The 23,189-nt window shown below is 41.1% G+C and overlaps 1 protein-coding gene across 3 annotated transcripts in view; it reads right to left on the reverse strand.

Moving 5' to 3' along the window:
• Positions 1-2,283: 2,283 nt before the first annotated feature.
• parp3 (poly (ADP-ribose) polymerase family, member 3) overlaps positions 2,284-23,189 on the reverse strand; it is a 158,145-nt gene continuing 137,239 nt past the window's right edge. Inside the window, exons 12-13 of one of the 3 annotated variants that reach the window (XR_011357340.1) lie at positions 12,233-12,368; positions 2,402-2,487 (exon numbers count right to left, since the gene is read on the reverse strand). Coding sequence is in view for 2 of the 3 variants with exons in the window: in XM_069936855.1 (XP_069792956.1) it covers positions 2,375-2,487 (113 nt within the window). In the remaining variant the exon portion in view is untranslated. Of the gene's footprint in view, positions 2,488-12,232; positions 12,369-17,409; positions 17,622-23,189 lie in introns of those variants that run through there. The other 2 variants (XM_069936855.1, XM_069936856.1) reach the window with 2 other exon arrangements.

The following is a 23,189-nucleotide window of genomic DNA, read 5'->3' on the forward strand; positions in this document are numbered from 1 at the left end:
TTTGTTAACCAGTTGCTCAAGTACTGACTGTTGTGTTGTAAGGGCGATTGGGGTATCTGTTCTCAGATGCACAAGGAGGGTGACTTTGGTTAGGGCGGCTTTGGTTGCTTGGAAAGCTTTGGTTGCATCCTGTGCCCATTGAATGTCTTTACTGGGCCCTGCCATGAGGGGAAATAGCAGACTCATGATGTGGGCCATTGCAGGTATGAAGCGATAATAAAAATTGACCACATCTGTGAACTCTTGCAGTCCCTTCATGGTCAATGGTCTGGGGAAAGAACTAATAGCTTCCACTTTGATGGGTAACGGCCTCAACCCATGTTAGTCAATGCAATGGCCCAGGGAATCAATCGTCTCTCGGCCAAACTAGCATTTGGCTGGATTAATGGTTAAATCGAGCTCACTTAGCCTGGAGAACAATAGTCTTAAGTGAGTGGCATGCTAGAATGGATGTGGCTGGCTATTAAAATGTCATTGAGGTAGACGAAGACGAAGTGCAGATCCCGGCCCACTGCATCCATCAACCTCTGGAAAGTCTGAGTCATGTTTTTCAGCCCGAATGGCATGTGGAGAAATTCAAACAATCCAAAGGGGGTTATGATGGCAGATTTGGGAATGTCATAGGGGTGAACTGGGATCTGATGATAACCCCTGATGAGGTCCACTTTAGAGAATATCTGTGCCCCTTGCAGATTAGCAGTGAAGTCCTGGATATGGGGCACGGGATATCTGTCAGGCATGGTGGCCTCGTTAAGGCAGTGGTAGTCTGCACACGGCCTCGAACCTCCAGCTGCCTTAGCTATCAAATGGAGGGGGGAGGCCCATGGGCTACTAGAGTGCCACACAATGCCAAGTTACTCCATCTTTGAAATCTCTTCTCTCACCAGGTTGAGTTTCTTGGGGTGGGGTGGGGGGGGAGATATGCTGCACCCTGGAATGGAGGGGAGAGACCTCTGTAATAATTTGGTGTCTCACCCCCATTTAGATTCCACTGAGTTGAAATGGGGTGTAGTGATGGAGGGGAATTCCACAAATTCATTATCGGCAGTACTCACGAGTTCAGAAGGGGTTAGTAAATTTGGTGCCCTTGAACGAGGGTATCTGAAATGTCTGGGCATGTACCAACTAACGCCTCTTAATGTCCACCAATAGCAAGTTGGCTCTCAGGAAATTGACACCCAATAACGGTTGTTGTACAGCCACCACCGTAAACTTCCAGGTGAATTCTCTGTCCCCAAAGCAGAGGGGAATTGTATGGGTGTCAAATGTCCAAATGTTGGAGCCATTTGCTGCTCAAAGCTCTTGGCCTACCTTGCCGCTGTGAGCCTCTAGGCCAGATGGGGGAGCGGAGGGGGAGGGCGTTGTACTGTGCCCCGGTATCCACCAAGAAACATCGGCCTGACAGGGAGTCTTGGATGTGGAGGAGGCTATGTAGTTGGCCAGTTGTTGGAGCCATCAACAACGGTCGGCTTTGGCGTTTCCCTGGAATGCGCAGGGTGAGCGGCATCAACAAGCCTCAGAACCCCATAATTGATGATAGAAACAGAACTGCTCACCAGTGGGGTGCATCGCTTGGGTGGTTAGTCAGTCGGACAGTAAGTCTGATGGTCGGTCAGCAAACTTCCTGGCTGGGCATTGCTGATGAGATACTGTCACCTGTTTGAGTAAAACGCGGTGAGCCTCTTTGCCACCCATAGCACGTCTGCTCAGGCAGCCACCCTCCTGGGGTCATTGAATTCTTCCTCTGTGATGAGCAGCCAGATCTCTTCAGGCAGCCACTCCAGGAAGATCTACTGGAACAGCAGGCAAGAATTTTTGCCATCATTGAGAGCGAGCATGTTGCACATGAGGGCGGAAGCATACCTGTCCCCCAAAGCGTCAATGTGCAGAAGTTGGACCGCGCTCTCGCACATCGAGAGCCTGAAAGTGCAGGTTAATAGCTCCTTGATGGCCACTTATTTCCCTTGCTCCAGGGGTTGCTGGAGGAGGTTGATGATGTGGACTGCAGTGTCTTAATCAAAGGCGCTGACCATGTGATAGCAGCGCATGTCGTCTGCGGAGATCTGGCAAATGGCAAACTGCACCTTGGCCTGTTGGAACCACACCCATGGTTGCAATATCCGGAGGCCTGGCAGCTTCAACACTACGGCATTGATTGTAGGCTATTCCTCCAGCTCAAGGTTGAAAGAAAAAGACTCGCACACCAAGGGATTGTAATTGACCTGGCTTTATTGGGCTGTAGCTCTGCCTTTTATAGGCAGTTGGCCGCGTCACCACTGGGGCATGGCTTGAGCGAGGCCGGCTGTTGATTGGCTGTCCTGGATGTGCAGGCCTAGATTGGACCCCCTGCGATCTGCTGGGGTAATTGGTCGATTCAACCACTATTCCTGTGGTCTATGGGAGCGGACGTCTCATCCCGCATGCTGTCTACCCGATCATTGTATTTGACAGCCATTTGCTGTGTCGACCCACAGAGCAGGCCACAGGCTGCATGATTATAGAATTTGTCCCATGTTCAAGAGGAAAAGGGAGATAAATAGAGAAAAATTATTTTTATGCAATTCATCAAAAAATATTGAAAGTGCAGATTTAAGTTCACTTGGCATCATCTCCTTGAAAGTTGTAATTTAATTTTACCATTTATTTAAAACATTTAACGGTAATTGCATACATAGGATCTATTTTAAAATGTAATATCTGGTGCACTTAAACACATTGCTTTATGTTTAATGTCTGTGTCTCATTGTGCACAATGCATAATATATTGCCATAGGCTACTTGCATCCACTTTACAGGCCAATATTTTAAAAGAAATTCTATTTTTCTACCTCATCATATTCTATTCCTCTATGTGGGTTAGCAGGTGCATCTCTCTCTCTTTAATTTGCTTGTATCATTTAGTTGATGCCAGAGATTGGGTTTATACGAAACATTTATATGAAACAAACCCTGGTGAATGCCACTGAGATTCAACATTGGCAGGTGCAAACTTACTAACATACAAATTGGGATCAGAAAGAGGCTATGTAGCCCCTCAGATCCACTCCACCACTCCATAAGATCATGGTGGATCTGATTGTCACCTCAATTGCATTCCCACCTACCCTGGTAACATTTCTCCCCTTTATAATCAAATATTTATCTCCTTCTGCCTTAAAAATATTGAAAAACTTTGCTTACTTGCCCTTTGAGTTCCAACCAACTCTCTGAGAGAGAAAAATATTCACCTCATCCCTTGTAACAAGCCTTTATTTTTAAACAGTGACTCCTAATTCTAGATTCTCTCTCCGCATCCATCCTGTCAAGGCCTTCCTTGATCTTGTATATTTCAATCATCATGTCTTAAGATTCAAAATTCCTTTTATTGACATGTAATAATACTGAAAATGTAATATTACACAAAATTCCCTTTTGCCTGCTGTAAGACCAACCAAAAAATGTCCCTAACATTAAGAGAAGCAAAAGAGAGTCCCTTCAGAAATATTGAGTGTCCATGGATTCTCCTCCAGCGCTCCCGCAACCTCTGCAGCCACAGTTCGATCCATTGGCAACCAGAGCTCCAGATCCAAACCTCCATTATGACTGGGAAGCTTTTAGCCCCCGAGGGCCTTTGGGTGCCCTTCTAGCCCTCAGCGCCCTCGCGAATCCCATTTCCAATTCCTGGTTCCTATGAGCCAGTCTCCAGCAACCCACAGCCTATGTGGGTCCTTTGATCACAAGACGCCAGCAACCTGCAGCCTATGTGAGGCCTTCGAATGTAAGTCGCCAAAAGCCCGCAGCCTGAGTGGGTCCGTCAGCCTTCTAAACTCTAGCAAATACAAGCTTAGACTGTCTTTCTAGCCTCTTCTTATAAGAACATTTATCTATTCTAGTATTAGTCAAGTAAACTTTCCCTGCACTATTTCCTTTCCTTCTTGAAATAAACACATACACCAGGTGTAGTCTCACTAATACCCTATCCAGCTGAAGCCTTATCTTTATTTATATTTAATTCCCTTCACAATAAGCAATAACATTAGGTAGCTTTCCAATGCACTGCATGCTATCTTTGATGAATCATGCAATAAAACACCCAGGTCCCTCTGCATCTCCAAGCTCCAAAATCTCTCGACTTTTAGATAAAGATTTTTTTTTAAATGGACAACTTCACATTTTCCCACATTAGGGTTTGTAGCTGGAAGAACAGAACTGGAATTGGAAAGCAGAAAATTTAGTGAGAGTGAGTGGAAGGCAGGTCAAAAAAATGAGAAAATAGACAAAAAGGAGTGTTTAAGAGAATGCAGTGGTGCAAGTGTAAAGCAGATAAATTGAAGGCATTGATTGACTCATGGAATATGATGAAATCGTAGTCATGAATCCTAGAGAAACGCAACATGGAAGCAGGCCATTCAGCCCACTGAGCTTGTGCAGACCATCAACCACACATTTACACTGATCCAATTTTAACTCCATTTTTCTTCTTCGACCCACATCCTCATTTACTCCTCCTAGATAATTACTAACCTACAGGATTTGGGGATAAATTATTATCAATTTATATTGACCAATTAAGCTACCAGCATTGCATTGGGGAGGAAATTGGAGCACTTGGAAGAAATCCATGCTGGTCACAGGGAGAATGTCCACACACACAATACCAAACATGAGGATTAAACCTTGGTGTCCGGCACTGTGAAGGTCTCACTACTGTATCATGTGTCAGATCTGTTCTGGTTATTACTCAATCAAAGCTTATAGAGGGGCAGCTTAGTGTTCCTGATTACTCATTCTATGCTTCCATTTCCTTTAAAGATACTGCTTCGTATTGTGGTTGTCAGAGGTTCCAAGGGTTCCAGATGCATTCAGATAGTTTGTTCAGTTGATTGTATTCTTGTCCGCAGCAAGGTAGGTTTCTGAATAGAAAATGAACCATAGACACAACCTCTCTTTTTTTTCTCTTCTTTTGCATGAATTTATTTATTTATTAAATGGTGTATTTATGGAAATGTAATTTATAGCAATTTTTGCACCTGTAATACACAATAACTGTCCAAAAATAACAAATTTTGTGACACATGATTCTGATTCTGAACTAATATTCTCCCAGGTGAACATTCCCAGTAATGAGGTCCTGGTTACACTCAATAAGTTATTATTAACGACCCTATCAGTCATAACCTCTCGCACAGATCCATGCTTACTCTCCCCAAGCAGCTCATACTTGTCCAGGACAGTGTCTGTTCTTTACAGTCATTTTCCCACAATGCATGCTTAAGTGGTTGGTTTGTAGTTACCTGGTTTCTGTGTTCCAATCCAAAATCTCCAGAGACATATCCAGAACTACAAATTAGCACATCACTAATTTATCCCCAAATCCTGTATATCTCTACGCCTTCAGCCTCATCTCTTAATTGAAATAGATGGCATTTTGACAAGTTCCTTTTTTGTTTTTTAAATATTTTTACTTTAAAAATTTCCATATGTATAGTGATTATAATTGAAATAGTGGTAGACTTCTTCTTACAATAAGTTAAAGGATATAAAAACTTTAAGAAAGGGTATTTATTGTAATTCCAACAACAAGGAACTTTCTATATATATGTTGTCACTGTGTCCTCTGCCTTATGTGTATAACTATAAAAATGCACCACTGATACAGCATTGACTAATAATGTTCCATGACTGAGATGATTAAATTCTAGTACAACCCTTTATCTTTGTGTGGGGTATGACTCTGGAAACAGTGCATTTTGCTCTGAATTCAACTGTACAAGGATCCCTTGATGCCACACCCATTCAAAGACCTTGTTAATGCTACCTCAGTAATCAATTTCTTTGTTTGAATTAAGGCTGTGATGAAGTCTGGAGCTGAGTGGTTGTGGGTACCCAGTAACTGGTTTAGAATTTTTTTGGGCAAGATGCTCGCGGGCAATTCATCACTCTGCTTCATCTTTGGACATGTACCAGTATTGAAGCTATATAGTTTTGTACATCTTGACAGCATTTTACAGGAGCACACTTGAGTATGTCCTGTCTGGCTACATCATTGTGTGGTACGATAGCTGCAAAGCATTGGACCAGAAGTCAAATCAGTGGATCATAAAATGGCCGAGAAGATCACTGGAGTCTCTCTTTCCTAAATTGGTGACATTCACCAGGAGCACTGGCCAAAGAGGGCCCTACATGCATCACAAAGGACCTATGACCCACTACCATCAAGAAGGAGGTACAGGAGCATCAAAATTAGAACTGCCAGGCTGGGAAATAGCTTTTTCCTGCAGGCTATGAGATTGATGAACAGTATCCTGTAATCTTAGGTCCCATTATGAAACTGAGTAAATTAGTCACACATATTTTTTATTATATCTTTATGTGTGTTTGTGATTATCATTTTCTGAATTTGTGAAAAATGTATTGTTCAAGTATATGGGTGCACCTTGTTAGAGAAATGTTATTTCGTCTGGTAGCATACAAAGAGATGATAATAAACTCGAAATTGAACTTGCACAGTGGAGCAAGATTCAGCACTACAGACAGAATATTGTCTGGTCCCATAGTCCAATGCTTCCTGGCATTTATTAACATTGCATTTACACCTATAATCCCATCTCCACCTCTCCCAACCCCTGGCATTTTTAACATTTCATATATCACTTTTTTTCTTTCTTTTTTTCTGATTGGAAGATTAAACAGTATTGATTAGGTGTTTGTTACTTCCTTGTCATCATTTATGCTGTCTTCGACATATCCATGTTCCTGCTCCTTTGCTAATCTTTCCGTTTAAAAAAAAAACTTTATAGTTGCTCTTGATGTGTTGTGTTTGTTCATAATCTTATCTTTAGCTGACATGTTGCTTATTATATCTCCCCAATGTTTGCTAAATTTCTAGTTTGGTAACACAAGTTTTCTCTAGTTCCATCCCTTCCTGATCTTGCCAGTGTAGGGACGAAGAGCAGACAATGTTATGAGCCTTTCACTTGAAGCTGTTGCTTCACATCTCCACACTATTAAGTCTAAATATGATTTTATTGGTTCCTTTTCCTAAAGACATGCAACATATATTCAGGAAATAAATTATTAAATATTGGGAACTGGAATCTAGAATTACATATTTAAACCATCGAAATTGCTTTTATTTCAATAAAAGAATGTTTGCTGATTCTCCAATAAAGACTATAGGACCCTAATCAACCATCTTGGTTCTGTCTACTAGGGCTTTTCTTGATGGATATGAAAAGCGAGTAACATGCTATTTTCTCCTTCAGCTCTTTGAGAACAGTGCAGATGACTGCAGCCAAGTAGAAAACCTTGGGGTGGGAGATTCCTTTCCAAAGTTTGCTTTATGATTCTTTTCATTCTGAATCACTGATTTAACAGCTGCATTGACGGGACCAAGAAATAATTCATTCAAGATCCTCCTAGGATTCTATTTGGTTTCATTCAAGTAGCCAAATCAATCAATCTGTGGCCAATCTGGAGCCAGGTTTTGTGAGTTGCTATGGTAATACATTTCACTCTGTGCAGACTTTAAGCAGATATAATTTAATAATTATTCAGTTTGCTGAAGCTAATTCCTTTTCTAAAACTTACGTTATTTAGGTCAACAAAAAATAATCAGCCTGAGGTTTTTATGTCTTTATTTGAAATTGTTTGGAGCAGCATGGACAGAAGGCACTATGACACAGCTGGTGGAGCCATTGCTTCCCTACTCTGGAGACCCCCAAGTTCAATCGTGACCTCAGGCACGACCATGAGGAGTTTTCACATTTTCCCTGAAATTACATAGATTTTTTGCACATCTATCAGCTTTCTCTCACATCTCAATGTGTGGGTTGATAGGTTAATTGGCCATTGCAAATTGCCCCTGGTGCGCAGATGAGTAGTAGAATCTAAGGAGTTGATGGGAATGTGAGGAGAAAAGGGGTCTAGCAGAAATTTGTTGGGCTGAGTAGTCTCCTGTGTTGAAAAATAAACTGGAATAAAGAGGAAGATAAATAAAGTAGTAATAGAGATGAGCTTTTTAATCACTGGAAAAGACTGAACAACCTTGTCTGCCTGTGAAGTAGGATTGTGGGTCCAGAATCCAGACACATGATCTACATCTATGAGTTGCATAGTGGAAGCTTGCTACACTGTCACCTCAGAGTTCTTAATTGCTCCAAACTCCTTGTGGAGTCCTTCAATGAATAGAACCGCTCACACTCAAGGAGCCATACAACATAGAATCCATGTCACCTATGTTATCTTCTGGAGCTGATCTTGTTTGCCTACTTTTGGCCCATATCCCTCTATCCATATAACTGAGTAAATGTCATTTAATGAGGTTATTGTGCCCACTTTTATCACTGCCTCTGCTATTGTTCCAGATACTCACCAGCCTCATGGATCGATCCACAATGGAAAGTAAAGCCAAACAGTCAATCTTAGCTTGTCCTTCCCACTGTTTAGTGCATCACTCCAATCTCTCAAGGAGAGGGAGGAAGACTTCCTCTTTATTCCAGTTTATTTTTCAACACAGGAGACTACTCAGCCCAACAAATCTCTGCTAGACCACACAGTCCTATCACCTCATTAAGTTCCCCTTTTCTCCTCACATTCCCATCAACTCCTTAGATTCTACTACTCATCTGCACACCAGGGGCAATTTGCAATGGCCAATTAGCCTATCAACCCACACATTGAGATGTGAGAGAAAGCTGATGGATGTGCAAAAAATCTACGTAATTTCAGGGAAAATGTGAAAACTCCTCATGGTCGTGCCTGAGGTCACGATTGAACTTGGGGGTCTCCAGAGTAGGGAAGCAATGGCTCCACCAGCTGTGTCATAGTGCCTTCTCTCCATGCTGCTCCAAACAATATCAAATAAAGACATAAAAGCCTCAGGGAAGGAGGGAGAGATCTGACTGCTTCTAACATTCAGATCCACATATCTTTTCAAACCCCAGTTTCAACTTCTGTTTACTCTTTGTTTCCTTCACTGAATGTGGCATTGGGAATTTGGTGTGAGCTGTTACCAGCAGGTTATCAGGGCAATCCAACAAATTTTTGGAAGTTCCAGAATTATGGGCTAGGAGACAGGCAGGAAAAGCGATATTTGTCAAATATGGGGTGTAGAGTGGGCAAAGGGAAATGTGGAGTAAGTGGTCTCCCTGGGCAGGTGAAACAGTGTATTTTGGAGTGTCGGTAGAAAGTGACACACACTCCAGCTCCTGCACCCCAATCTGGCACTAATCACATGGTGTAGAGGTTCAGCATTCTGGATGGAGCTTCCCTCACCAAAGCAAGTGGAGGATATTCCCCATAATTCTCCTTCCTTTGTTCACCATCCCCTTCCTATCTCCTTCTTCCCCACAATCCTCCCTTCCTCTCTCTATTCCCCTCACACTCCTTCTTCTTCTTCCTCCCTCCCTCTGTCATTCTTCTACATTGCATCTCCCTCCCTTCCTCCACATTCCTCCTCCCTCCTTCCTATGTTCTCCCACACCCTCTACGTCCCTCTTTTACATTTCATTCTCCCACATTTTTCCTCCATTACCCTCCCTTGCACCACATCCTTCCTCTCCCAGATCCGTTCTTCTACCACATCCCTTTCCCACCAAACATCTTTCCATTATACTCGTTCAACCTCTCTCCCTCCATTATTCTATCACATTCCCACCTTTCCCAACTTACCTTGTTGATACTGTTTCTTTCTAGTAATCTATTTTATTTATTTTCTACATCCTTCAGGGGTCTCTTTGTGCCCTTGTTGTATTAAAAGTCTAATATAAATGCATCTGAGATGGTTTATACTGAGTACAGAATATCCAATGGCAGAGCTGCAGCTAGCTCAGCAGTGAATGAATTGAACCAACATTACAATGAGGAAGCAGTGAAGGGTGTTATCTCTGGGAAATGGAGGTGGATAGGCAAGAGTCATGATGGCAGTGATGAGCTCCACTACTGACTGAAGCAAATACAAGCACTTTTCTGGGGCAAAATTTATCCCAGGAGCACCATGAACACTAGAACCATGCTCATTTTACAACGATCATAAACAATATGTGAGAAACATCTGAGAGAACACAACAATAAATTTAGTTATGTCTCAGAAGGTGCTGCACCTTATTCTGAGTGGATTTTGAGACTGGACTATCTGAACTCTTTTCGTTTAGAACACAGGGCCAGTATGAAGCCAGTTTTATTAAAGAGCAAGGACCATATTTTGTGTTTTTACTTGGTTAGGATGGGTGGGGGGGGGGTAGGGGAGCAGGGCAGGGGCAAAAAGGGGATGGATGAATTACTGGATTAGTAATCCTTAAATACAGAGAGCTGGACAATAGATCTGGTTCAAATCCCACCATAGGAACTCTAGAGTTTAAATTTGTTAACCAGTTATTCGGAAAAATATTGTCAGAGGCAGTTTGGAGCTCAATATTTGGAGCTGTAACCTCCTTGTTTGCGTACTCCTCGCACCACCTTTACTGTCAAGCCAGAGGATCAACAGTGAGGAATGTACAGGAACCTGCCAGAGCAACACCAACATGAGCGGCTAATCCAGGAAGGAAATCCACAGCCTTTCCTCTATGTGACTCTGGGCTTTTAAATGCCCTCCATAATAGTCAAACAAGTCTTTAAGTTGAAGCATTACAGCTATAGTGAAACAGAGAAAGAGATTATTAGACCCACCAGCTGTCATTGACCCAGGCACTAAACAAGAGATTGAAACATTGTTGTAAAAACACAGTAAATGTTGGAAGAACTCAGCATTGCTGGAAGGTATCACAGCGTCTATAATAAAGATATATTACTAGCATTTGGGCTTGAACCCTTTTTCAAGGTATAAGTAAAAAGGTGGTGGGTGACTCAATAAACATTGAGAGAGAAAGGTGGGAGGGGAAGGAGTCCAGATAAACAAACAAAAGGTGTTAATTGGATATGATAAGAGGAAAGGTGAGAATTAATTTTGGCTCTGTGAAAGGAGACAGAGGGAAATGAAAGAGAGAGAGAGAGAGAGAACTAGAGGAAAGGAGATACTGGGACAAAGATGAGCAAGGGGAACTAACGGAAACTGGACGTCGATGTAATTGCCATCCGGTTGGAGTATGCCCAGACGGAAGATGAGTTGTTGTTCCTCCAATTTGCGGGTGGTCTCAGTCTAGCAGTGCATGGATAGCATGTCAGCAAGGAGAAACATGTCAGTCTTCAGACTTCTGTGTTTCACTTCATGGGAAAATTGTTCCCAGCTCAATCAAGCTTGCAATCATCTGAGGCCTGTTGTCTAAATTGATGACCACACAATCATGTTTAGAACAATGTTCTGTCTTCACACTAGTAGCCCCATCCAGTAAATTGTGTGGCACTACAAATGTAATGAACTCAGAGCAGCTAGCTCAAAGTTGGGCACTCATGAACTATCATCAGAATTAGAAATGTTGACCTCCACAATCTGTTTCTTTGTGGCTTGGGATAACCACACTATTATGGCCATAAAGCCTGAAGGATCAGCCCTAGATCAATGGACAATGTGAAAGGGCATGATAGGAGAACTTAGACACATGTTGCCAACTAGTACTGTCTGCTGGTTTTGATGCTTTAGCTACGCAGCAACAAAGAATAAATACACAGAGACACATCACTAACCAATGAATCACCTCCTGCATTGATATGGACCAGAACACCTCCTCCTGTCCATCATTGATGGCACATTTATAGAGGTTGGTTCTCCGTATTAGCAATGTTTTAGGGGGAGCAAATAATATGGCATAAAAAACCTGATTATCTGCTGGCACCCTACCATTGGGTAGTCCCTCCATATTTGGCTCATCCATAAATATTCTGTGTGGCAGGAAGAGAAATTTCCTTTTTAGAATTCTCCACCAGTATCACATTGGAAGAATTCTTCTGGAGTCCCCATCATCCACAAAAAACAGATTTGTGTGCATCATTCAAATGCAAGCTGGCAGCCTAGATTCTCATTTACTGAACCTAACATCCCAGTAGCAGCAGGAAGCCACAGCTTCTTGGGTTTTTTTCTGAGCAATTGCCAGACTGACTGCACTGAAGACAGCTGGCCAGATTACTACTAGCCTAAGCCCATTGAGTGGGAGACCTTCAAAATTAAAACTACTGTGACTTAATCTGTGGAAAAGTCAATACTCACTTTAAAAGGAAATCTCAGAAATTGTCAGATGTTATTTTCAGCACAAAATTACAATGTTGAAATGTGCAAGGAAACGATGCACTCTCTTTCCTTGGCATTGTGTGCACTTACCCCAACGGCCATGTCCGCAACATTATGCCTGCAGCAATCTCATGTCCATTTTCGCCCTTGAAATCACTTCCTTGAGGAAGAGTTTGGGAACCCCTTCTTACATTTCCCTTGGGTTCTTTTGTTTGTTGTCACATTTCTGCATGGAATTTTCCAAAAAGAAAGAAAGTATAAACAGTAGATTAGTGTTGGTAGAATGAAAATCAAATGAACCTAGTCTCTGATGCTGTGAGTCAGCTCCTCTTGCTGGCTGTGCCACTGTGCCACAGAGGGCTATGATCTCTCTACTGCTTGGAGAGAACAGGTTTCTCACAACTGTAGAAATATATCAACAGCAACAAGGGAACTACTTAGTGCGCAGCATATAACCATAACCATATAACCATTGACAGAGCGGAAACAGGCCATGTCAGCCTTTCGAGTCCGCACCGGTTCACTAAAACAAATCCACTAGCTCAATCCTCCCACTCTCCGCCAATATTCCTCCAACCCCCTCACCTCCATGCACACATCCAACTTCTCTTAAATGACAGAAAGGACCCTGCTGCAACTATCTCATTCGGAAGAACATTCCATTCTGCCACCACACTCTGAGTGAAGAAGCATCCAGTAATATTTCTCCTAAAGTTTTGCCCTCTTACCCTTAACTCGTGGTTATGTCCTGGTTCTGAGGAAAACAGAGAGAACTTCTTGTGAAATAAAGAGAGCCATTCATTGGATTAACTCTGGTGAATAGGTGGGAACAGCATTATACTGGGTAAATAACTCCAATTAAGGACATGCTCATAGAAACCTTGGCTTGGCTCTCGGGTCACATGGAATGACACTTTAGAGCTTCTGTTCATTGGAATCCTGGCCTAACTGGTCTTCCAGGTGAACAACCTCATGGCACTAGCTACCCAGCATCCGCTGAACTCCAATCATCATTCAGCAGATCACTTCATTAATAGTGCTGTTTCTGGGAGCTTGTTAAGTGACAATTTACTGCAGTGTTTCCGATTCATTCTAAAGTATTTTTTGGCTCGAAAGGATGATTTGTGATCCGCATGCCTACCATTACTGGTTCAGTCCTTCCTTCTATGTGCTACACTAGAGAAGAATTGCTCAGTTCTTATGAGTACATATACAAGTCTGTAACCATCTTCCAGACTTTGAGATCCCCTATATTATCCCTGAAGATAGGGATCTAAGAAATGTAGACAAGATACAGAGGGATAAAGTGAATAGAGGTGGATTCAATCAGGCAACTTTGATCACTCTTGTTAAAACAAAATGTTTTACAAGCGAACTCATCAGGTTTCACAGCATCTATAGGAGGTCGCTGAATGGTGTAGACGCCTCATCCTTGGTGACTCATTTGAATAATGACAATAAAAGTTTGGAAACTACAGGACTGGGACCATATGGAGACAGTGTGTAATGTATGTGTGATATTGTATTCAGTGAAGCAATGACTCATTAATCACAGAGCAATGTGTTTATGTTTGTGCTTGCATTTCAGATTTAGCTAAAATCTGTTATTTTAAACTTGCACACCCCAGATTCATTCCACAACAATGATGTTCCAAAATGAACACTATACCATCTCCATGGCAATGATTGAAAAGGCAGGAGAGTGAAGCTTCTTTCATACATTGAGCTCCCTATAATAGGAGTCTAATTGGCTTTTACAGGCTGTTAGCTGTGGAAATCTTTCTGCCAGTGGAAGAGGTTGTTTACCAGGCTGCTAATAAAAGCAGTTTACAACCTTACCACTTTCCCATTGATTGAAATCTATCTCTTTAAAGAAATATTATCAATGTACATTATGTTTGTGTGTGTGTGTGTGTGTGTTTGCACGTGTGCATGTGAGTGTATATATGCATATATTTACAGACACATGGAGACATGCACAAATATTTCATGCATTGACACACAAGAGGATTTCAACAAATCCATTTACATTGTGTCATCATTGCAATGCAATCGTCCGTGGGTTTCACAGGATTGCAATCAAACAAAATTTGACTCCATGCCAGGATGAATAACCAGAGAATGGTTAAAAGGTTTATTTAAAGAATGACTTAAAGGAGTCAGAGAGGATTAGGGAGGGTATTTCAGAGCCCAGGAGCAGGTAGCTGTATTTTCAGCTATCGATAGCAGAGGAATGAAAATCAGGAATACATAAGAATTCCCAATGGGTATGGATATGTCAGAGGTTGTATTGTTGGATATGTGAGATCATGGAAACATTTGAAAGCAAGCACATAGTTTCTAAAATTGAGCCAACGGTCAGTAAGCCCAGGGGTAATGTGTGTGTTAATTGTGGATTAGAATAAGGCTGAGGTTGCTGGTTGAGGTGTGAATATTGGCCAGAGTATTCAACAGTAAAATAACTGACAAGACAGATGCAGCATTCATTGATGGTCACCTTTGAAAGGTAGTACTTCCCATTGTACCAGACTTCCTAAATATATTGACAGTGTTAAACTATATTCTGATTTCTAGTCTCTGGACTGACAAAGGATCAGTCCTCATGCTCACAGGCAAAAGGTCGAAGCCTTGTTAATCATGAAAAGGAAACAACTTTGTCCATATATAGGAACTTAATTGAAGGAATGGATTTATTATTGAATAGGCAGTCAGAGTAACCAGTGCAATATGTTTTCAGTGGTTAAAAGAAATAGCAACTAGTCTTGGGAAGACCACTATCTTCAAGTGTTGACACTGTATTTCCTCTCAGCCAGTCCTACTGAATGTTTCCAGCCTTTTACTGAAGATGTGTTTCCACAGATGGGATTCTGCAGGAGCTATCTTGTATGGTGTCACATCTAATTCACCCAGGATGAGGGGTACAGATGTCATTCCCATGGGCAGAGCTTTACAGGCTTCACTGCTGATTCCAGTGTTTTGTGCCATGTTACTGTGGCGTGAAGCCCACTCCAGGCCAGAGGCAAGAGCTGCTGCCTTCTTGAGCTCCCTCAATTTATCATCCCCAGAAATGGCCTGCACTTATGTAGCCAAGAATTGTGTAATAGCTCAGGCACTTCTACATCTGAGGATGTCAGTACAAGAAACAAAACTCTGGATTTGGCAAAAACCACTTTGTAAAGCAAACAGTGTAAAGCTTGAAGGACTCATCAGGTCAAGCTGCATCCATGGAGAGAAATGGTCAGTCAGTGACCTGAAATGTTTCAATCATTTTTCTCCATAGATGCTGTCTGATGCATTGAGTCCTTCCAACCTCTCTTTGTTTGCTGAGAATTTCAACACCTCTAGTTCTTCTGTTTCTTAGGTTTTATAAAGATCTTCATGATTGCCTCACTATTGTAACTAATGTCTCTTGTCGAAAAACCTATGGTCCATTCTGCTTCTGTCACTGCTTCTCAACATACCCAACCACTTTGATACATTTATGTGCATAGACTCAGATCTCCTTCCTGTGTGCTGACCAGCTGCATCATGATCTGGTCTGGGGACACCAATACCCCTGAGCGTAAAGCCCTCCAAAAGTTAGTGGACCAGCTCAGCACATCACAAGAAAAACCTTCCCCACTATCGAGAACGTCTACAGAGAATGCTGCTGTCGGAGAGCAGCAGCAATCATCAAGGATCCACAGCACCCAACATACGCTCTGTTCTCGCTGCTGCCATCAGGAAATAGGTATAGGTGTTACAAAACTTGCACCGCCAGATTCAAGAACAGCTGCTACCCCTCCACCATCAGACAACAAACTAAATCAGGGACTCATTTAAGGACTTGTACTTGTGCACTTTATTGATTTTTTTATTCTCTCTGTATTGCACAGTCAGTTTGTTTACATTTGTTGTCTGTTTATAGTTCTTTATTTATTTACATGTATATGCCGGGTACAGATTTTTTTGTTCCAGGTAATTCTTTCTCATGTGCAGAAGAAGAATCTCAGGTTTGTGTGTGATGTCATGAATGTACTCTGACAATAAATCTGAAATCTGAATCTGAACCTCTATTTGAATGGTACCTTCTATATTATCCCTCCTTACTCTTTCCTAATTTCATAATCTTTTTCTACTAAAAATACATCTTTGGATCTCCTTTGACTTAATTTGTCAATATTTTTTCATACTCTCTCTGCTTTAATCCCACCCTTTCCAGTTCCATTGTCTCCTAGCTTTCTGGTGCATTAACCCTCAGTAACCCACATTGGTTTCTCCCTTATACTTTGCCTTACAGTCTATGCACCTTGTCATTCAGAGGGCTCTAGATCTGGCTGTTTCCACCACTCCTTGTCAACCTAACATTAAGGATGAATTACTGTACAGGGCATTTTGACAATAATAATAGTATTAGACAGAGTAAATGAATTTATAAAAGAGCAATCAAGTGTTGAAAATATTTGGAGATAAAACCAATAGAGTAAGGATTAAAGTGTAGAGTCAGAGTCATGAAGAATGGAAAGAGGCCATTCAGACCATCGAGTCTGTGCTGACCATCAAGCACCCAATTACATTAATCCCATACTAGTCCAATTTTATTCTCCCCACATTCCCATTAACTCCCACCCCCCCCCCTCCAGCCCAGATTGCACCATTCACCTGCACACAAGAGTCAATTAACATGGCCAACCTGTGTGTCTTTGTTATGTGGGAAGAAACCGGAGCACGTGAAGGAAACCCACATGGTCACAGGATGAATGGAACATGCAAGCTTCACACATGCAGGTCCAAAGGATTGGAGCCAGGTCACCAAAACTGTGAAGTTGCACCACTGTTTTGTCCATGATGATGCTGTGTATTAGACTAGTAGCTATTAATAAGATGCCACACAAGAGAATATGAAGCGAGACTTGGGTGTGGATTAATGACTGGTTAGCAAATAGAAAATGGAGAGTGGATCAAACAATTTTTTGCTTGGAAGGCAATAACCAGTGGAGTCCAAAAGAATCAATACTGGAGCTCCAGCAGTTCACAACCAGAAATAGTGGCTTGGATGAGGGAACAAAATGTCATATATCCTTGACAGACAATGCAAAGGATGGAGGATTCAGAGGGTATTTAGGGATGGGCAAGGAAGGACACAACGCAGAAAACAATGTGCGAAAAAAACTGAATGTCTAAAGTGTGTGCAGTTTTTCAGTCATGACGCTCAGAGGCCCTTGCTCAAGAATCACTGAAAGTTAACAAACAGATACAACAAGCAAATAGAAAGGCAAACATTATGTTGGCAATGAGGTCAAAGATCAGCCACTTTCTGATTGAATGCAGAGCAGGAGAGAACGGCTGTATGGTCCATTTCTTCTTTTCTCATGTCCTGAATACTTAGGTGCATTTGCTGTTTCCATGGCTGCAGGAGAGTTTTGGATTCTCCTCTATGCTGGCTGCTTACTTCTCTCTATGCTTCTTTTATTTCCTTTTCTATCTCTCTTGAACGTTCCTGTAAGCAACCAGATACACTTGTATTATCAACCTGATGTTCAGCATTTCCCCTTCCTCTGCTGTATTTTATGAAAGATTCTGGCATTATTCACCCTGCTGTTCTCCCACCTGGAAAAATGCCCATTGAGTCATTGTCTTTAAGAGATGCAATTTCTCATGCCAAACGTTGATTGTGGTTTGCCCAAGTGTATCTGTTCCCTTCTCACTGAACAGTATCTCAACACAACTTTTATTTGTGAATGATCCACATCAGTTTCCAGAGCTATTCTGCACCTTATGATACAATAACTGAGAAACAGATAAACAAAACCTGTAGATGCTGGAAATCTGAAATACAGCCAGAAAATGCTGGAAACACTCAGCAGGTAAGGCAGCATTTATGGAGAGAGAAAAACAAAGTTAACATTTCAGATTTGAGTGAAAGATCATTGATTTGAAAGCAAATTGTTTCTCTCTTCATAGAAGTTTCCTGACCTTTTGATAAAATTATATTTTTCCCTCAATGCACCTCTCCCTCACTGATACCTATTCCTCAGCCACCTCATTTTCCAGTACCATACTGCAGACTACCATGACTACATAGAGCAAGAGGAAATGCCGAACATCAGGTTGATAATACGTCATTCTGGCTGCTTACAGATCATTGATGTCCTCCTGTTAAGTTTACTCTTTGGCTTTTGCATACCTCTTGAATTGTTCAATCCACAAAACTCTCAGCCCCTTGGATGGACTATACTGCTGGCAGCTGTGAACCAATCTCTTCAGGGGCATAGTCCTGATCTCAGATGCTAAGTTGCATGTGTATTTTCCTGTGACTTTGTGGGTTTCCACTGGATGCTCCAGTTTCCTACCACATCCCAAAGGTGAGTGGGATGATAGCTAAGTTGGCTGAAGTGAATTGCCCCTAGAATGTAGATGTATGTAGAGTCTGGAACAAGTTGATGGGAATGTGGGGAGGATAAAATAGGGCTAGTGTGTAATTAGGAGGTAATGGTCAATGCAGATTGGTAGGTTTATTGGCTTCTATAAATTACTCCAAATCTGTCAGTGTGTGGTTAGACCTGGGAAAATTGGAAGAAATGTGTGGAAAATCAAAGGGGATTGATGTAGGACTGATGCCATTGTGTATTTGATGTTTGACATAGACTCAGTTGATTGAATTACCTGTTTCCATGCTGTGTAACTCTATGACTCTCTATGGCCCCAAAATGTGGAGCTTGAGTTGCTCCAAGTGGCAACATTCCTCATATTTGTGATTTTCCAAGAAAAGGAAAGAATCGTAGAGGTACTGCATCCCACAGATGACAGATATCCTATCTACTTATTAGATTAAACACAGAACATGCTGGACAAACTCAGCAAGTTTTGCAGCATGCATAGAAGGTAAAGATATATAAACAAAGTTTTAGGCCTGAGCCCTTCTTCAAGGTGGACTTGTTGAGTTCCTCCAGCATTTCTATGTTTTTACTACAATCACAGTATCAGCAGACTTTGGAGTTTCACTACTTATTAGATTAACTCAATTAACTAAAATTATTTTTAAGGAAAGCATTCTCCCTGATGATGGTCCTGAAATCATCAGCCATTGTTTCAGGGGAGGTCTCACTTCAACTCATCAAACTCCTGAAACCTGCAGTTCCCCTTCTTCCTGCATTGAGGTGGAGATGCGGAGAGTAAGGAGTTGGATGAGTTTAGAGCCACAGCAGCTGAAAGTACATCAGCTGTGGTGCAGTGACAAAAATCAACAATATGTAAAATCTGCTATCTTCTCTCCAACTTTATACAGTTATATTTTTACCTAAGAAAATTTACCTCCTCCCTCAAATAGAGAGGTAGGAATTCAGTTTAGGCTGCCCAATAATATTTGTTTTTAATTTTGGAGTTGTAGATCTCCCAGCTCATATTTCCATGTTAATTTTTCTATGGAGACTCTAGCCATATTACCTTTCCAAAGAAATTTTCTGACATGTTTATTTAATTCCTGAGAATATCTCTGAGGCAATGCTATAGGCAGTGTCTGAGAGATATTGTACTCTTGGAAATATATTCACTTCTACACAATTGACTATACCAACCAGCATTATTGGCAGAGCCATCCACCTGTTCAAGTCCTCTTCAATCTTTGTAAGCAAGGGGAGATCATTTAATTTATATAAGTTCTGTAAATTATGATCTGTTCTGATCCCTGTACTTTATCCCATTTGGCAGCCATTTAAATTGAATATTTCTTTGACATTAAGTTCAATCCCCACTGTAAATGGCATAATTTTGCTTTTATCCCAATTTATTTTATAACTCAAAAGTTTTTCATATTCTTTGAGTTTTGAGTACAATTTCTGTAATGAAATTATTGGTTCTGTCAAATATATCAATATATCATCTGCAAATAGATTAATCTTAAATTCCTCCTGGTTAATCCTGAATCCTTTAATGTCTGGATCTTGCCTCAGTTAATAGTTCTATAGCCAATATAAAGAGATTGTCTGCTAGATCTAGATAAGGGGAATGCAGGAGAAATTTGTCCTTTAGTTACAACTTTGGCTTTGGGTTCATAATATAATGCCATAGTCCAATTCATAAAAGTTTTCCCTAATCCAAATCTTTCCAGCACATTAAATAAAAAAATCCCATTTCCAGTCTATCAAATTCCTTTTCTGCATCCAGGGCCACAGCTATGCTCAAATCTCCTCTCGTTTGGGCCAGATGAATTATACTAAGCAATCTGCTTATGGTATCAGCAGACTGTCTCTTTTTCATGAAGCCTGTTTGATTCATATTTATTAATTTCAGCAAAAGTTTGGCCGGTCTATTTCCCAAAGCTTTGGCAATAATTTTATAATCTGAATTCAATAATGAAATATGTCTATATGATGATAGTTTCAATGGGTATCCCTGTAATTATTGCTGTGGAAAATAATTTCAGGAGAATATGTGTCTCAACCACCTGGTCTAACACCTCCATAAAAAGATGTATCAAAAGATCTTTAAATTCTTTATAAAATTCTGGGGGACTCCATCCTTACCCGGAGACTTATTGACCAGCAATGAGATCAATGCTTCCCTGATCTGCATCTGGTTAAAAGGGACATTGAATCCTTCCTGTTCTTCTTAATCTAAACTTGGAAGTTCCAATTATGAGAGGAACTCTTCATTTTATAAATATCTCCTTGAGATTCTGATTGATATAATGTAGAATAAAATTGTTTAAAACCCTCATTAATTTCTTGTGGTTTGTAGGATGTTCTATTCGTATCTGTTTTGACCGCATTGATTGTTCTTGAGACCTGTTCTGCTTTCAACTGCCAAGAGAGGCCCTCAGCATTAATATCGGGTGAAAAATAAGGCCCCTTGTTAAAAAATATAATTAATATTTGGAGTAAAATAAATGACCAGATAGGGACTAAGTGGGGGGGGGGGGGGGTGGCGGGAAAATATCTCCAAAAACACCTCTGACTCAGAATAGACATACCCATAACAATGGATAATAAGATTTAGATACTTGGTCCTGAAAAGGGATCAGATTGAGGACTGTTATGAGCAGGGGAAAATTATGTCATTTGAACAATTAAAAAATAAGTATGGTATTGCTAATAATACAATATTCTGCTATTTTCAGTTAAGAGCATACAAGGGATAAACTGGGTCCGACAATGACTCTATCAAGTTGTAGTGATGTGAAAACTCTGATTCAAAAGGGAAGTACAAAGAAATTTACTTCAGCAATATATTTACTACTTCAAATGGGAACCCCTAAACAGGGGTTTTACATATATCTCTTTGGCTTGGCTTCGCGGACGAAGATTTATGGAGGGGTAAATGTCCATGTCAGCTGCAGGCTCGTTTGTGGCTGACAAGTCCGATGTGGGACAGGCAGACACGGTTGCAGCAGTTGCAAGGGAAAATTGGTTGGTTTGGGTTGGGTGTTGGGTTTTTCCTCCTTTGTCTTTTGTCAGTGAGGTGGGCTCTGCGGTCTTCTTCAAAGGAGGTTGCTGCCCACCGAACTGTGAGGCGCCAAGATGCACAGTTTGAGGCAATATCAGCCCACTGGCGGTGGTCAATGTGGCAGGCACCAAGAGATTTCTTTAGGCAGTCCTTGTACTTCTTCTTTGGTGCACCTCTGTCACAGTGGCCAGTGTAGAGCTCACCATATAACACAATCTTGGGAAGGCGATGGTCCTCCATTCTGGAGACGTGACCTACCCAGCGCAGTTGGATCTTCAGCAGCGTGGATTCGATGCTGTCGGCCTCTGCCATCTCGAATACTTCGATGTTAGGGATGAAGTCGCTCCAATGAATGTTGAGGATGGAGCGGAGACAACGCTGGTGGAAGCGTTCTAGGAGCCGTAGGTGATGCCGGTAGAGGACCCATGATTCGGAGCCGAACAGGAATGTGGGTATGACAACGGCTCTGTATACGCTAATCTTTGTGAGGTTTTTCAGTTGGTTGTTTTTCCAGACTATTTTGTGTAGTCTTCCAAAGGCGCTATTTGCCTTGGCGAGTCTGTTGTCTATCTCGTCGATCCTTGCATCCGATGAAAAAGTCTAGACGGAGATGGGAATCAGACTTATATATAAGTATTAGTGATCAAAACTGGTCCAATTTATGCATGGACTATACGACAAATACAATAAGTGTACGATATAGATTGGTGTAATATAATTTTTCACACTAGTTATATCTCACACCACAAAAATTAAATAAATTGAAATTATATTTTGGATCAATGCTTTAGGTGCAGTGAGGAGATGGGAACCTTTCTACATTCAACTTGGGCATCCATTTTGGATAGATCTGGGTAAACTCTTAGAGCAAATTATAGGTATTCAATTTCCACAGAACCCAGAATTATTTTTACTGTTGAATTTTGCCAGTGTAAGACCTAAAATGAGGTTGTCCCAATATCAAACAATATTTGTTAATATCGCATTGGCAGTGGCCAGGAAATGTATAATGGTTACTTGGAAGTCTGATTCTCATCTAGGTATAGTCTGTTGGAATACAGAAATGGATAGTTGTGTTCCTCTTGAGATTACTTGTAATCTAAGAAATAAGTATGACATGTTCTTACAAATATGGCAGCCATATTTACAACATGTAGGTGCAAATCTTTAATTGCGCCCTATCTCACCCATGAGACCAATGCTAACGTCCCCTTGAGATCTAAGTAAATTTTGAAAATGTGAAATTTTGTGGGGTAGATGATGGACTCCTGACCATCCCTTTCTCTTTCTTTCTACTCTTTTATTTTCTCTTTTTCTTCATCTCTTTATTTCTTTTCTTTGGGGCTTACTTTCTTTCATTTCTTTATTTACTTTTCATGGGAGGATGGGGGTTGGGATTATAGCCATTATGTATCACAGATTATTATTTTTCCTCTGTATTCCATTTTTTCAGTTTTTTTATTGATTGTATGTTTGGATTTAAAAATGTAAATAAAATATTCAAAAAAATACAATGTGTAAAAGCAGAAGTGGAGCTGTGTAGATGGCTCACATGGTGCCCACCCATTGTGGCTTTGACACATCCATCCACATAAGGCCAAGTTAGCAATGAAGTTAACAGCCA

Source organism: Narcine bancroftii, chromosome 5, assembly GCF_036971445.1.
Source record: "Narcine bancroftii isolate sNarBan1 chromosome 5, sNarBan1.hap1, whole genome shotgun sequence".
In the NCBI taxonomy this organism is placed as follows: domain Eukaryota; kingdom Metazoa; phylum Chordata; class Chondrichthyes; order Torpediniformes; family Narcinidae; genus Narcine; species Narcine bancroftii.